This window comes from Dermacentor variabilis, chromosome 8 (genome assembly GCF_050947875.1).
Source record: "Dermacentor variabilis isolate Ectoservices chromosome 8, ASM5094787v1, whole genome shotgun sequence".
NCBI classification, from domain to species: Eukaryota; Metazoa; Arthropoda; class Arachnida; order Ixodida; family Ixodidae; genus Dermacentor; species Dermacentor variabilis.
In genome coordinates this window covers 91,815,318-91,832,531 of record NC_134575.1, presented here as the reverse complement: position 1 = coordinate 91,832,531, position 17,214 = coordinate 91,815,318, and the positions used below count along the sequence as shown (strand labels likewise).

At 45.2% G+C, this 17,214-nt stretch overlaps 1 protein-coding gene across 1 annotated transcript; it reads right to left on the bottom strand.

Annotated features, from left to right (window-relative positions):
* Positions 1-4,218: 4,218 nt before the first annotated feature.
* On the bottom strand, positions 4,219-9,286 carry LOC142591177 (peptidyl-prolyl cis-trans isomerase NIMA-interacting 1-like). Its single transcript, XM_075703542.1, has 2 exons — positions 9,240-9,286; positions 4,219-4,773 (listed from the first exon to the last, which is right to left on the bottom strand). The coding sequence occupies exon 2, from the start codon at positions 4,641-4,643 to the stop codon at positions 4,290-4,292; it is 354 nt and encodes a 117-aa protein (XP_075559657.1). The 5' UTR covers positions 4,644-4,773; positions 9,240-9,286; the 3' UTR covers positions 4,219-4,289.
* Positions 9,287-17,214: the final 7,928 nt, after the last annotated feature.

Below are 17,214 nucleotides of genomic sequence, written 5' to 3'. Positions count from 1 at the left end.
GACCCAGTGCTGTTCTGTACGCTTTTCTAATGAGCGCGTCGATCCTGTCTTTCTCGGCCTTGTTCCAGTGGACGAATGCCGCCACGTACGCGACGTGGCTGATCGCGAAGGCCTGAACGAGCCGCACAACGTTTCTTTCTTTAATGCCCCTCCTGTTGTTGGAGACTCTCTGTATTAGCCGAATGGCCGCCGTGACTTTCTTTTCCAGGCGTGTTATAATGTCCGTGTTTGTTCCCCTGGCTTCGATCCAGAGACCCAGAACTCTAATCTTTTGGACCATGGGTATCTCCGTGCCTTTCCTCGTGGTTAATCTGATTCCCCTTTTGTGTAGTTCCGCTACGTCCCTGGACGGTTTGCCGAACCTCCTGGGGCGGTAGAGCAGCAGTTCCGATTTTTCCGGCGAGCATTCAAGTCCGGTGCCCTCTAGGTGATTTTCGATTGCCTCCACCGCCCCTTGAAGTCTGTTCTCCATATCGCCCTCGCTTGCGTCTTTCGTGGTCCAAATCGTAATGTCGTCTGCATAAATGGTGTGATTAATGCCTTCTATTCGGTCCAGTTTTTCCGATAGTCCAATCATGACGAGGTTGAAGAGCATCGGTGACACGACGGACCCTTGCGGCGTGCCAGCGCTGCCCATGTCCACCTGGATACTCTCCTCCTCGTCCAGTCTGATTCTGGCTGTTCTTCCCGTAAGGAAATTTCGGATAAAATTATACGTTCGTTCGCCCAGGCCGAGTTGCACGATTCTGTCGAGTATGGCCGTGTGCTTGACCCTGTCGAAGGCCTTCTTTAGATCAAGTCCAAGTATTGCCCTCAAGCCCCGCCCCGTGGTATCTATGACTTGCTCCTTTAGTTGTATCATGGCGTCTTGTGTAGAGAGCCGTTGACTATATGACGCTTGAATGAAACTCTTCCGATGCTCTGAATGCATTGTGGTTTCAAAGAAAAGCATTCGTTGCCCAGATTTACCTGATTTTTTTGAACTGTCAAGCTGCTCGGATGCAACTGAGAGCTTCTTGCGCTAACTGTTTACAAACCAAAAGATGAGTGAAAGTACACTATAGTAATTAAACACACTGATGAGGCGGGTGGGCTACTATATCTTTTGGCTCTCGCTGAGGAAAGCTGTACCAGATTCATAGAATAGCTCACAGGGAGAGCCAAATAACAAACAATGTGAAACGTAAATATGCACACATTGTTCCCATGATTGGGATATAATCTTACGGTAACTTAGTATTGCTGTGGCGCCAAGTAAGAACGCCACTAACCGTAGATCGGGAATATTCCGGCTAGTATCTTATGCGATAAGCGTCATATCGTTCAGCGCTCGTTTAGAAAGCGCATGCATACCGTAAAGTCCGATATGAATGACAATTTTTCTTTGGTGCATGTAAATTAGCCGCCGGCAAGTTATACTGGTGCTACACGGAGAATTTCTCAATCGCGATTGCCTATTTTGCGCGAGCTCTGGAAGGTAAGCCAATCGCGATGGAGAAATTTGATCCTGATCACGATCGAAAGGGGCCGTGTAACATATCCCAACAACAGCAAGTGCCTATGGCAATAAATTCAATCTCAAACAAGTTGACTATTTTCGCCATCGACCTCAAAACCAATGGCAGGCCGAATTATGTCACTTGGATTTATCTGAGTGGTAACTGACAACTACGCCGCTTGGCAGCTTAGAATACGTAACGCCACGCTGTAAACTCTGGCATAATTTACCTCGGCTCGTCTCCGCTTGACCGCTACCCCTCGTGGTTTCATTCGCTGGCTCAGCTTAGTGTACACGAACTCCGTCGGCACATCATCATCCTTCAAGTACCTACGGTAGTTTGATGTTTCGAGTCCAAGGGCTTCCCTCAAGTATACGCTGTCTTTCTATACAACCTCGGAGTGGGGTGAGCCGAGTATACTCGTTTTTACGTATACGCGTTTTTACTGTGGGGATCAGCCGGCGAGCCGAACAGCCCAAAGCCAGTTCTTCCGAAGAGCGCTGTTCGAAAAAAAAAAGAACAAAGAAAAACATGTGACAACAGACCCCCTTCGTCTTCGCTGCTGTATTCTTGCAACCGTCGGCACAACACCAGGTTCCGCCCATCGCTCCATTGCCTACGATGCCTACACACCGAAGCAGGAGGAGGAGTAGTAGATTTTAATCAAGAGAAAGGAGGAGAGGGCGGCCATGGAAAGCGTGTTTCTAGCCTGCTACTCCTCGTTGGGGAAAGGGGAATGGGGAAATACAGGGAAGGGTACGTGGCGGGTGATTATGTTATGGTACAATGAGATACTATATACACGTTGTCCAACATGCGGATGCGCACTGTAGACGCAATACACGCAAGAGTAATCTTGTCCACGCAAAAAGTAATCTTGTCAGAAAAACTTAATACGCAAACACATTTCGCACTGACTGCACGTCTCACAGGTTCTAGAGGCGATCGTCTAAACCAGTCTCACTTAGAAAGTTCAAAAGTCATATTATGGCACGTCGGGCACAGTCAACACTCCTCCACGCGCCCAAAAGCTTTTCTTCCGAAAAGGGGCGGGAGTCCAAGCAGTCAACAGTAGATTTCAGTGTTGTTCGTTCGGCCGCATATTCCGGGCACACGCAAAGCACGTGAGCTATTGTCTCGAGAGTGTGACAGACGCTACAGTCGGGGTCCCGTGCTTGTCCAGTCTTGTGAAGGTATCGGTAGGTGTATGCCACACCCAGCCGTAATCGATGAATGAGCGCACTTCCTGGCCTCTCCGCAACCGAAGTGGAAGCCGGAATTGTAATACAGCGTCAAGTCTATGGAGGCGCTCTTGCCGATGTTCGGGGTTGTCCCAATGTCGTGCCATAGAAGTTTCGATGGAGTTATGGAGCAAGGCGTCAATGTCATACCGGGAAAAAAGGAATTTTTATAATGGTTCCGTCAGTGTGCGCCTTTTTTGCTTCCGCGTCAGCCTGTACATTTCCAGCTATGCCACAATGGCCAGGAATCCACTGCAGCACGATGGTATGCCCGGAATGCCCGGATCGAAGCAGCATGCTTGCAGCGACGAGCGTCTGCCAAAACGATTATGTTGTTGTTGTTGTTGTTGTTGCCGCAAACATGGCCCGTACCCAAAGGGTGGATAGGCCACACTGGGTTGATTGAAAAATGCATCTAATAAAATATTAAAAGGGGGTAAAGGCATACATTCAAAATGAAGCACGAGGCAACAAAACGCTAACAGAAAATTATAGAGGGCCTATACATAAAGCTAGGATAAAATGAAAATAAGGCAGCCCACAGCCGGTGCCCTAGCAGCGAAACCTTCCTGACGCTTCAATGAACTTGTGTACGGCATAAAACATTGACCCTTGGCTTGTGCCTAATTGACAGGCGCCAAAGGACAAGATGTTTGGTGTAGTAAGCGCTAAGACCAAAAGAAGAACACGAAATTTGCTGTTTATATGTAATTACAAATATTTTTATTTCTGTATCTGCCACGTAAATCTATTTCTTAATTCACATGAACGAGGGAGGGGGTTACACTTCACCCTGATTTACTTTTCCATCTAGGTGTCCCTCTCTCTCCTCTCCCCTTTAACCAACCGCCGGCTTCTTGGCCAATCTCCCATAGTGGGCCAGCGCCACAATTTAAGAAGCAAGCAAGCAAGCAAGCAAGCAAGCAAGCAAGCAAGCATGCAAGCAAGCAAGCAAGCAAGCAGCGGCGGACAATAAAACGATTATCGTCGGCCGCTGTTTGCTTGCTTGTTTAACAGTGTTTTATAACACGTCATGGATCCGTCGTGAGAAAGCACTGCATCAACGGCAGAGAGGTCAAACGGACCGAGTTATGTAAAACCGCTAAAATAAGCGTCAGGCGGAGAGCCTTCGAAAACTAGAGCAAGTAACGTTGTGACACCACTTGAGCTCGCAGACTGGAACTATAGGCAAGTTAACAGCGTGGTACCCCTTGCACACCTCTTTGTGACTACTTTCATTGTTCCTGAAGCGTTCGCCATGTCTCAGTTGCTGCAGCAATCTAGTTTTGTTCGCAAATCAAATAATACGGACCCTTTTTTTATTTATTTTTCTACAAGATGCAAGTCAGCCTTCGAGAAGTGACGTGAAGCATGCGGCGTGCTTGTCTGACCACCACGGCACTGCCTGCTGTCAGGTTGCAGGCTCCACACGTGCACCGGCCAACCCTCCTGTGCTGGTGGTACAAGTGGCCTGCCTGGTACACTTCTAGTAATTTGCGGCGACGAACGACCCCTGTCCAAAGCGCAGTCACGAACAGGGGTGCTATGCCTAGGCAGTGCGAAAAATGAGGTGGACGCCGGACTCGGTGAAGACTGGCTCGGAGAGTTCGCCAACCTTGAGAGCAAAGGCGGCGTCCTCGAAGGGCTTCTGCATTGCGCCCCGACCGAACGGGCCCAGGTCGCCCTTCCTTTCGGCTGAGCTGCAGTCGCTGTACTGGCGGGCCAGGTCCTCGAAGGTGGCCTTGCCCGACACAATCGCCTCCCGGTAGCCCTTGATGAGGGCGAGTGCCTCTTCTTTGGTCCGGGTGATGTTCTTCTCGCGCCACGAGGAAGGTTTCCGCGAGTAGCGGTGCTTGACGAGAATGTGCGAGCACCGCACCTTGTCCTCAGCACACGCTGCCATGGACTCCGACACAGGCTCCTTGTGTCGCTCTCACTGGCTCTCGTTGATGTGAACGCGTTCCGGTAGTAGGGCTCACCCTATTGAGCCGCTGATCCGTTTCTTCCAGCCTCTTGAATAAACACCCGCCGTCCTGGCAACCAAGACAGTAAAACTGATTAGGCCACGTTCGCAGTTGGGCATGAATACAAAGCGCACGTGCAGCCACTTCTGCAGTGGTTTTTGAGCGGAAGTAACGCGGTAGCAATGGAGGCTCCCGACAGACAAGAGGGCATTATGGTGATCGGCGACGGCTAGGAAGCTCACGTTGGAAATCTCTACAGCCTAGCACAACTTTCTGTCGCAATGAAGGGAACGCTAAGGGGGCAGAGCTACTAACCGTGTGTTACCGCAAGTATTCCGGCAGAGTTTGACAGCGCTTTCGGCTTTTTGGAGCCGTTACAACGTCGCATTGTCGTTCGTCGTAGCTTGCCGTCCGACGTTACTTAAATGATAGTCCGAGCTCCTGCCATGGGCATCAGAAGACTAGGTGACAGGGCATAAATGACGACGGCGTGGCGTTGTAAAATCTTAAACGATTTATATAGGACATGGTGAAGATGAGATGAGAAGAGAGAGTAAAATATACATGGCGGGACTGCCTAAATAGCCCCGAAGGGACAACAGAAGCAGTCAACGGACCTCGGGCGGGCGAGAGCTTTTGCGAAAAAGAAGCACCGTATTATTTTCTGATTGGTCACCGAGGTGGCAAGTGGCAAGTCACTTCTTTTTCATGCAAGAAGGTCATTCCCTCGACCCAGCTGGGCACGGCGTTGTTCAGCGCAGCATTCCTTTTCTACTCACAAAGTGCTGCTGCTGCTGCTGCTGCTGGTTTATTGGCATACCCTTTGAAATGGGGTGGTGACATATGGTCGCCCAGCCTGTTTGAGCTAACGAGGGAAGGTATTTATGCATTTCATTCTGGCATTTTTGTATACCTCTCCTTAATCGTTCTTTCTCTTCCTCAAAACTTCGTCTACCTTGTGCGACTACCTATGCCTGTAACGGATCCAGTCGCATCAATCTTTGGTGGCGATGATCACATTAAAGAAGGTTAAAACTGCGGGAAAACACGAGGACAAGCGAAAGGAACACACAACGCACCACGAGTGGTCTGTTTCGTTTTTCCATGCATGTAATCGCTCGCGAGTTCAGGCTGAGCTTCATCATATTTTACCGTGACTCTTCTCTCACGCCATTTTCACAAGTTCGGTCAATCTACATGGGTCCGGTCAGTCACCACGTGCAAACAAACACAATGGACACGCCTCGTAGTAATCCGTATTGCCGTTGGAGCGGGCAGGCCAGCGCCAGGCACTCCCAAGTAAGCAAGGCCTGAGTCACGCGCCCCATTTAATCGGCGCTCGCAGAATGGGGAGAGAGTCGTAACTGAGACCATATACTGAATCAGCGCAGCAGCTTCCACGCCCGATGGCTTTGCATTTTCTCAAGCACGGGAGTAAGTCACGTTTCAACTCAGCGTTGTATTTTGTCCCGTTGTAAACGAGAAGTTACTTTTTTTTTCCCAGCTTAAGCTAACGCACGTCAGAGTATTGGACGTTTTTCAGCAACGCTCGTACGTGTGTGCAATTGTCTACGTAGCTTTCCATTCATTGCAACGGAGAGTTGTCTGCGAGCACAGTTCCTTGAAACGATTGGCACCTACGTCACTTCGCGCGACAAGTGAGCGAGCACTGGTGCACTGGTGCACTGGTTCGCACTGCGCCACAGATATTAGGAACGAAACGGAAGAATTGTAATGCCTTCCCACTGTCTTTAATGTCGTGCAACTTTCTGCCTATACCTCCTCCCTACACCATTCGTCCCTTGAGATGCATTCAAATATCCCTTTCGTCCTTGTGACATCACTGTGTCGATGTGTCACAGTGTGCATTCGCATGAACTGGTGTTCTTATTTCGGCGTAGCGTGAGAACAATGTAGTTTAGAAGCAAACGTTACACGAGATTACACGTTGCATAGGATGACAATAAAGACGATTGTACTTGTGGCATTCAGTTGTATAGTATTTGTTTATGAGCTTGATGAAGTGTACCCTTCACAGATCTTAACATGTGTGTTGGATCGGCATAGCTTTTTTTTAATAGAAGCTTTCTCAAACAAAGCTATGCAGCAGTGTTGACGTTATCGTGCCATAAGGGAATTGTGTTGCTACACCATTCGTTTTCTTTTTCAAGTCATATTCAGGCATACGCAGTCGGTTATAAACTGCCAGCTGCTGAAAGGTGATCACTTTCCTCGCAACTCTCAGTGCTCACGTAATTTAAAGAAAGTTTCAGCGCTGCAGAATACTACGTGACATTCGAAACTCCGCGTGGAGAAGATTTCTCGAGCGGTCTCTGCCACCTGGAAAAGTTAAACGGAGGAGGATCCAAGTGGGTGCTGCATGGACAGCAGCTGCAACATGTCTGTGGTCTGCCGAGCGCGTGGCTCGTCCGTTCTTCACTCATCAAGCTGCCCTCGCAGGTGTTTCGCACCTCTTGTCTCACAGCCTCGGACTGCACTTAAGGCGTCACTGCCTGTCCAAAGTGTATAGCTGCAACCAAGCCGCCTATGTCAGATTGTGTCACGGGGTGATTAATGACGGTGACCCTAAATTCCTGCTCAACTTCATTGAGAAGAATCGGGCATATTGACCCTTTTCGCGGCGATCCTGTGGGCGTTGCCATGTTTGATCACGTGGTGACGCGTCCATTGCTTGCCTCAACTGCCTCCGTTGAATCCGTGTTTACGATGGATGCGTGTGACGCCGGTGCGGCTTAGCAAACCTCTTTCTCGGAAGATATCGTAGACAGTGGCTGGGTGGGACACACGAAACTTTGCCCATAGCTTGAGAGAACATTCAAGAGCGATTTCGAAGCTGATTAACCTATGTCAAAACGGCGCGAGCAGCATATATGGTGCTTGTCCTAAAAGCGGGGCTAAGTATTTATTCCAAGCTACCCAAACTTTCCGCTCATGAATCAAGATTAGCGTGTTTTGCTCTTCGTAATTTATTTGACAAATATTTTGAAGCAGCGGCTTGCCAGGTTTCTCACTCAGTAAAGTTTCTCGGTGCAGTCCCTATCTGATTATTTTCTGCCTAATCGCTCGCGGATGTGTTCAGTTCAAATATATTTGTTCTTGCTGGGCATAAGGTTTGAAGCGTAGCTATTTTGTGCATTTTAATGCCTTGCAGCGAATATGTATTATCGCGAGTAACTCGCTTACTCTTGTGGACCATCATGAAACGTTCAGCTTCGACAATTCCCGCACTATCGGTGTAGTTCGTGATTTAATATGCGTATATAGTGCGCATATATTGAAGTGTGTTCTCGTTCACTTATTCTTGAAAGGCTGGCGATAGAGTGGGCGTAAGTTTCCGTACCAGTTGGGGCAGATGTGTGTAGATACTGTGCGCGAAACTTGCTATGACAGGAAGCGGCGCTACTCGTTCTGTCATTGTTTAACTAGCCGGTCTCACTATTGCCGATGTTCGGGAGCTGAAACCCTTTTTTCGAAGGTTAGCGATACAACGCTGCCGGATGAGCAAATTTATGTATCCTCGAGGAAAGCGGTACATCTCGAAGTGCCGGTAACACGTACGGACAGTTGCACCAGCGGTCCGAGAACTTGGCCACACAGATTTATTCCATTCCTTAATATACCAGTAGATATATTTTTGCAGCCAACACCTCTTCAATCCACATGACTCAATCCAGCATGGTTTCAGCAAAGTGCGTTAGCGAAAACTCAGTTGCATTTCCGACAGCCAATCGCGCAGACGCAAGGTGCGCTGTCGCTGAGGCGACGTGCGGCGCGCCGCCGAAAGCGCCATCTCGTTTCTCTAGAACAAACTGCTCCGCGAAAAGGGTCAATAAATGTGCGTGAGATGCTATGACAGATTAGCGCCGCATACCAAACTATCAATTTAAAGAAAGGACACCACGCGGGAGCGTCCCTGAGTACCTGCCCCCCTCCCCCCCCCCAAAAAAAAAACTGCATGGCAGCTTACACCGCCACGGGGTAAGGTTTTCACGAGGGCCAACCAACTCAAGCCATATTTGGTATGAAAGCACTGAAAATGACCACGGCCATTCAACAACTCTTAGACATCCTCATTCTCACGAACAGTAGTACGGTATGCCGAGCTCTCCTGACAGGCGGCCTCCCCTACTGCATGCAGGGTATCCAGCAAGGCTACACGACAACCTGCAACACGTAACCATGGTACGTCGGAGGGAATGAATCGAATGGAAAATCCTTGTTATAAAATTTCATGGTACGCTGGCCTGTGGTAATAAAAAAGAAAAGGGACGCACCCTGTCTCGATCAATCTGCACGCTTGGCGACTTGCTGCAGTAGAATCACAGCTGTTCCGCAGATGCTATTAGCAATACGGATGTCCGCGCTAGTATTCTTGCTGCACCGTCCTGACCTTAAGGACACCCACCAAGCTGATTGATTGCTTGATTTTTAGTGAAATGAACGAACTTACTTTTTGATTTGGTGCGAGAATAGAATGACAGTATTGGTCAATGATAGATGCGTGAGGAACTCACCCATTTTTCAATGGTTCGTTGGTTGTTTGATCTTCTTTTTCTTCCCGTGACCGCACATGCCCTTGGTTGGTTGGTCGGTTGGTCCCAGGTGCCATGGCTCAAACTATAGCGAGGTATAGTCCGTGGATCGAGTGGTAATAGGGAAAAAAAATAGAAGATAACTAAAAAGAAATTTTGTGCATAAAGAGAAGAGTGTGAAAAGACAATAATCGCAATATTAGTGAATTACCATAGTAGAAGAGCCTAATTTCCTGTACTCTGTTACATGAATTTTAGGGATATTTTAGAGAAGAGGTCTTGGTTTACTTGCTCTTTTAGCAACCCGAGGTTATCTGTTACAGATAGCCACCGCAATTACTGAGCTCGACCGTGCTCTTTCTTGGTTAAGCGCATATTTGTACATAATTAATTTCATGTAGACAATTATTTGTAATATACTACACTTTTTGGTGGTTTTGTAATTGACTGATCACTTTTTTTTTACCCAGTATCACACACCATAATTCCATTACTTTTTTCAGTTACCAGTTACATGTAGTAAGTTACATTGTTGACGAGAGGAGGTGTAACAGGCGACACAGTTTTGATCACCATAATTTGGCAGGAACTGCAATGGAACACCTGCGGTCATGTCATGCAGCAGCTCCCGCGAAAGCGCGTGTTCAGACAGGCAAATCCGCGTGCTCAACATTTGTTTTTTCCCCTTCGTTAGGGCTAGCTAGTGGGGCGATGCTCTATAGAAGACTGCCGAGAAACTAGGAGCCGACGCCAGTCCCGAAGCAACCACCCTCGAACCTTGTTGCGTAACTTTTTTAATTGCCTGCCTTTGTTTGCCTTTCGAAGCATCCCTGACAGCTACTGCCTCGGCAGGTGGCCAGCCGGGACGTAGCTATATATATTTATTTATATAGCTATATTTCCCCAGGCGCATTTCCAGAAAATACGAAGGTTGCTGAGGTATCAATATTATTAAAAAGGGGTGACATATATATATATATATATATATATATATATATATATATATATATATATATATATATATATATATATATATATACAAAACTATCGCCCGATATTGATCCTCTCTGTTTCTTCAAAAGATCTTGAAAAAATTATTCTAAGTCACCTGTCTTCCTTCTGTCAAAAATACAGGATAATTTCAAATGATCAATATGGTTTTCGCAAAAAACAGGTCTACTGAATTAGCTCTTCTCGATGAAAAAATTTATTTTGCAGAACTTCGAACATAAGCTATTAACAATAGGCATATTTGTCGACTTTGAACAGGCATTTGACCATATTAATGACATTTTAATTCACAAACTATAGAAACATGGAATTAGAGGCACTCCACTTCAACTATTAAAATCTTAATAACAGACGCCAGTTTGTTTCCGTAGGCAGTAATACATCGGTAACCAAAGAAATATTTTGTGGCGTCCCACAGGGCAGCATTTTGGGCCCGTTGCTCTTCAGCTTATACGCCAACAATATTACGGAGAGGCGTGTGTGTGTGTGTGTGTGTGTGTGTGTGTGTGTGATAACTTTATTTGGAATCCGGCGATTGGGAGGCCCGGGCCTGGGGCCGCCTAGATGGCCACTGGGAGCTGCTGCTCCCGTGCGGCTTCCTTGGCTCGCTGGACGGCCCAAAGTTGGTCTTGGAGTTCTGAGCTGAGCAGCACGGCCGACCACCGCGCCCGTAGATTTTCTGGGGAGACTGCCATTTTATTTTGGTATATTTCACATCCCCACAACATGTGTTGAAGGGTGGCTCTAACAGACTTGCATAGCTTGCACATATCGCTCTCGTATATATCGGGGTAGAAAGTTTTTAGTTGCACGGGACTCGTATAAGTTTCTGTTTGTAGTCGGCAGAATTTATAATTTACGCAGATGACATAAACGTTTTCATCTCGTCTGGTTCTTGCGCCGATTTAATTACGAGGGCAAATGACTTCTTGTGCAGTCTGTCCCATTGGTCCAGAAGAAATTGTTCAAAAGTAAATAAGGCGAAAACAAAGACTGTAATTTTTCATACCAAAGGCACGGGCCCTCGTTCAGATCTAACATTAGCGCATAGATTTACAGATATAGAACTTGTACATATCGTGAAGGTGTTAGGGGTACCCTTCGCAAGTACTATGCGATGGGATGACCATGTATTGCTCAGTACTCCAAAAGCTTAGCCGCCTAACAGGTGTTTTAAATCGCAACAAATATACTTTACCTGTCTCTCTGAAATTATTAATTTATAATGATTTATTTGTGTCTCACATTCATTATGGGCATCTAGTATGGGTCACCCCAACTGAATGCAACTTGAATAAGTTATTTCGTATGCAAAAGCAAATAATACGTGTCATCGCTAATGTACCGTATGTTGACCATACTGAAAACCTGTTTGAGAAATACAACATTACTACAGCCCATGACATCTACAAATGCAGACTCTTACGCGAATATTACTCTATAGTGCCAAACGTAACAATACCTTACGTGTAGAACTTGCAAACCTATCCGTCAATTTATACTATTATACAACTCGTACACCTGAAGTACGGAAGGTTCCGCGCTTGCGAACTACGGTTGTGAAATAATAATCTCCCAAGATTACTGAATTCATATGATAGAGCAGGCTATATTTTCCAGGATTTATCGCTGCCAGAATTTAAAACTCTGTTGCGTTCACCTCGTTAGAGTGCGTCTGTGAATGTTAATAATATATGCTATGTTTCTTCTTTTATGTATTCGTTTATGCTATGAAGTGCATATCATTTACTTATTTCATTGCCGCAGTATCTTTGTAATGTCAGTATTTGTGCAAACTTTTTCTTTCTTTTTCATATATTGTATAACTGCAATGCTTTACGGCCAGTGTATAAATATATTATACATAGTGCTTCACGTGCTATTCCATGCAGCCATATTATACTTAAGGGGGTGAGGTTACCTCAAGCCGCGTCTGTGCGGCTTTTCCCCCTCACCCACCTCCAGTTGCCACCCCACTGTCTGTGTGTGTGTGTAAATGGAAATCGGTAAATCAAATGAAATCAAATAGAATCAGAATGGTGGGCCGCAGTCAGACCGGGCCTCACGGCGTATTCAGAAGTGGGCAAATAGGCTTTTCAGCGCCTACACGACGACTTGAGCTGTTGTACTCCTCAAGGTTATCACTTGCGTGACCCTAGAGTAGTGAGCCACCCCGAGGAAGGTTTGTTTGGTCAGATAGAACAGGTTCGTGCCAAGGAGTTTCCATTGACGACTGGGAGGAGGCGTCAGAAGCCAACTGCTCATAGTTGGCGACCGTAGAGGTAATCTCTGCAGATGTGCCAGGCCACCGTACTGAATATCGCGCAAGAGCTTTTCTTCTGATAATTTTATTATGAATTATTTTATTTCAATTACCCTCAGGGTCCCATGGGCATTAAAGAGGGGAGGGGGTACATTGTAAGTAAAATGTCAAATAAAGGACAAATAAATACGATAAAATTAGTATCGAAGCCCGTGACTAGGAGTACATTTATAACGTTTCTGCTAATACAATGTTAGCTTATGCATTAAACAAATAACATCCAAAAATTAGCACCTTTAGTTGATTAGAGACACATTCACAATGTTCCTGTTAATACAATATTAGCACATGCATCATAAAAATGTTCGTCGTCTTCAGAGGGTTACAATATCGGATGAAGGGTGGTTCCACTCTTGCGAAGTGTGAGGTAGAAGTGACTGAAAAGATCGCTTAGCAATAAATACGTTATTGCCTACTTCATAAACATAATCAACGCGTAGTGAGATGTAGTGCGGCGAAGGAATCAGATCACTTTGTAGTTCTGGATGGTGGGACAACTTGGGAAACATGTTTAAGGTGGAATTTTACGACGAAAAGATAGGTTAGGCATGTTGAGACATGCTTTAATTTGGGTTATACATGCTGTACGCACATAATTAGAGAGTATGAAACAAACTCAGTTATTCTAAACAAGTTCAATAAGCTTAATTAGATTATAGTGACTAGGGTGAAATAATGAGGCAGCATACTCTAGTTTTGAACGTACTAAGGGTTTACAAAGTAGAAGTTTCAGTGAAGGAAGCCCGCTGAAAAAGTTGCGGCGTAGGTAACCTAACACACGATTAGCGTTGTTTATTATGTAATCAATAGGCAGTGACCAAGTTAGGTTGGATGCTATGTGAACACCTAAATATTTGTAAGAGTTGACAGCTCCTATAAAAGTGTTAAGTAGTAGGTACAAGGGCTGCTAGGAATATGGGATACATGCATAACTTTATATTTTTTAATACTTAATCGTATGTGCTATTGTAGACAGAAGTTAGTTGTAGCATTAAGGTCGCATTGCCTAATTTTAGTATATTATTCGTTACATATATTGCAAAAGATGACACGATCATTAGCAAGAAGATGAATGTTAGAGCTTATTGAAGGATCAAGGTCATTGATATGCGTAAGAAAAACAAGAGGACCCAGTACTGATCTCCGCAGCCCGCCTGAAATAACTCTACTGAAAATGGTGTTATGACCATTGGCTGTAGTGCACTGAGATCGGTTATCAAGAAAATTATTAATCTTAACTAAGAGATCAGAGTCAATATTTAGTTGGTTAATTAGCAATTTGAGACACTTCATGAAATGCTCTGGAAAAGTAAAAAAAATGCATTCAGCGAATCATGACCGATAAAGAATACGATGTTGGCGATGGGTGAAAGGTATGACCTGTGTGTCACAGGAGTACGATCAGCGAAAACCATGTTGCGCAGGTAAAAAACAAAACAAATTTGAATCAGGAAATGTTGCCATGCTAGTAAATAAGATAGTTCTAGTAAATAACAGCAGGGACTTGTGACTGAAATGGGGCGGTAGTTACCAGGATACCTTTTGCAGCCGAATTTATAGAAAGGGACCACCTTACCGACTTTCCATTGGGTAGCAAGGTTAGATGTGCCGAACGATTGTGAACAATCCTTGTTAGTATTATGGAACAAAAGGTACAGGTTTTCTGCAAAAAACTTTGCATCAATACAGTCGTGACTAGGAGGACTGGTTTTTATAACATCAATAAGTCGAGCTACAGCACGTGTTTCAACGACCATTGAGGAATAGCTATGACAGGTAAAACAGGATTAAAGGCTACGGAAAAATGTCTAACAAACGTATAATTCAGAAGGCTTGCACATCGGTTTGCAGGAATATTATAACCAGAAGAATCAACTAACGACAGAGGGTCATTACATGAAGGAGTTATGATGCGCCAAAATTTTCTGACGTTAGTTTTCAGCATATATGGTAGTACGGTAGATAACAAATATTTCTTTGGATTTTTAGCTGCTGATATGTATATATCCGACGCCAATTTCTAGGTAGCCTACCGCAAGTTAGTTGGTGAACGTCTAGGTGAACGGAAAAGACGTCTTTACCTATTAGATAAGAGCTTGCTGTGATAGTTATACCATGAAACATGCGTATATTGGTATTATAGGAAGTTAGGTTTCTTTTACTCTTTGTCAAGCTCTATCTTCGCGTTTGTATATTCCATTGTATCTTTGCATTGCTGATGTACTCGTATATTTTGCAGAACTCCTGATTTTATATGTTCTTTCTAGCGGCTATAATTTCGGTGCAATTATAATACACGACCGGTGACAGCTGCTCCTGAGCTAAACATCGGAACAAAAGACAGCATCATTGTGATTTTTCATTGGCCGTTGCATATCTACAAAAACGTAAACAAGGTTCCTGAATGTCAAAGTTTCATAAAAATATTTGTCCTCAGCTTAAGTTCCTGTGATATTTTCTTTACTTATTAACTAGACAAAAAAAAAAACAAGAAGCTGTCGATATCAGTTACTTTGGGCACAATTTTTGGGACATATGAGTACATTTTATTACGACAAAATAAATAATTTACTTGATAGAGCGTAGTGTTGGTCCTTTTCACTATTTGGTCTAGTTGGTCGTTTTCTCAATTTTTTTTCCCGTAATTCCAACACGACCTTCTTAAGGCCAGTTACCGACTGATGAAGCAATGTCTCGACTGAAATAACTGCTCCGCAGGGTTCGAACGAACTTTTCCGCAGATTTCCTCCGGTAGCGTGTTCGCCGTCGTCTGCTACAGGAGGGTCAGCATTGGCGGCGCCACCGTCGAGGCCGCGCCGAGTGGAGGAGAAGAGAAGTGGTTGGCGCTACTTTTGGAGATTGAGGGGTTTTAGGCTTAGCTGCTGCACGCGCCTGCCGGCCTTGGTGGCCGTTACTGCTTCCTAGGTCTCTCGTCGCCGCAAGACGTTGGTGCCACGCGGCGTTTTTGATTTTATCGGCAATATCGCCCAAATAATTTCAGCCTACAGCCAACACGCTAACGTAGAAATTCTACACACACACAAAAAGGAATCACCGCCCCTTCCAGTCCGTGAACATGGTCGAACGGCAAAGCTATGTTAGTGACACCGAGTGTTACACCATGCAAGTCAAACTTCGTAAGCAGTCAATATTGTAAATCTTTTGTTTCACAATTCTTTCACCTCATTTTCGATTTTGAGTGCTTCGCGTAGTGAGTATACGAGGGGCGCCAAGGAGCCAGCTGTGGTTTAAGCTGCGGAAGAAGATGACGACGTTCGAGCCATTGCTGATGATGATACTTTTAGCAAACTCCGACAAGGACGGCGCAGGGTCAGCATAAACACATTCGCTGTAAAAAATAACCCTCACCAATTGAATCGCAAAGCTCGATAACATACGTCCCCGCAAAGCTTAAAAACATTACTGGCTGCGCAAAACTCGAAGGACGGTTCACCAGCGTTCAATTGGACAATAATGCCTTCGCATTCACAACTCATAAGAAGCGCTTAGGTGCTCTCGTAGTTTTTCAGTGGACGATTATCCATTCTTTCTACTACTTCTTTTAATTCTAACAGATAATTTCACATTCTACAGCACTAAGTCCATTGAAGTATTGCAGTTTTATTTTTCATTATATAGGTCGAAATAATCCACCTATTTCTTCTCCAATCCCCCATAGTGGGTAGGAGCCACAAGCTCGATAGACAACAACAACAAGCAAACAAGCACGCAGGACTACTGGATGAGTTCTTGAAAATTATTTTCTCCGCCCCTGCTAACACCCGATTCTTAGCCTATCCCCCATGTTTGGTTGGTCCACTTCCCTGAGGATCAAGCGACCAACCAAGCTTCTGAGTGGACATACTATAATTACACTGCAGCGAGAACCCTAGCTTTTGACGGCGATGTTCTTGGTAGCTGACTTATACGGACGCAATCACTTACATTTCATTAGATATCGTAGGATTAAATATGATGCGCCGAGGTTTTTGGACAATATATATAGCTTGCTTGGCGCTGTGCTAAGACAGTGGGCTTGGAACTGTGTGAGAAACGCTGCAGCCAATAGGCACTGACGCGTTGGCGGCTAGTGTCGCGAGATCACACGAAAGTGATTGCTTCCCGAAATTGAATGACCGAGAAGTACGACCCTAGATGTCGCGTGTTTTAACTGGCACTTGAAAATAACCCGCGAATCTATTGTGGCATGCCAACCAGATTGTGGTATCTCAGGGATAAGGTGTGTAGATTCCCTGTGTGTTTAACATAGGTCACTGCGCTATAAGCTTTCACAGTTAGGCTTCTTGCACTCCGTTATTTCCCTCCGACTTACGAGGGTTGATCCAGGAATAAGGTTCCCATCAATTTTAGAAATAGACAACATTGCTTATTCTCATAGAAATTTACATCTTTGGAAAGATGAAACATTGCTCTATTTTTCTACGCAGTTGCCATCTTTTTCTAGGCATTTTTGTAGACGGTGCTCCAATTCCTGTATCCCAATATTGTAGAACGCCACCAACCCGTAGAGGAAGCGTTTGACCTCTTCTTTGACTTCATCGTCGCTCCGGAAGCGTTGGCCCCTCAAATGTTCATTTAACTTGGGGAACAAGTGATAATCAC

Bases quoted from the DNA above. Each gene is read 5' to 3' on its own strand.
- LOC142591177 (XM_075703542.1), bottom strand. From the start codon at position 4,643: ATGGCAGCGTGTGCTGAGGACAAGGTGCGGTGCTCGCACATTCTCGTC.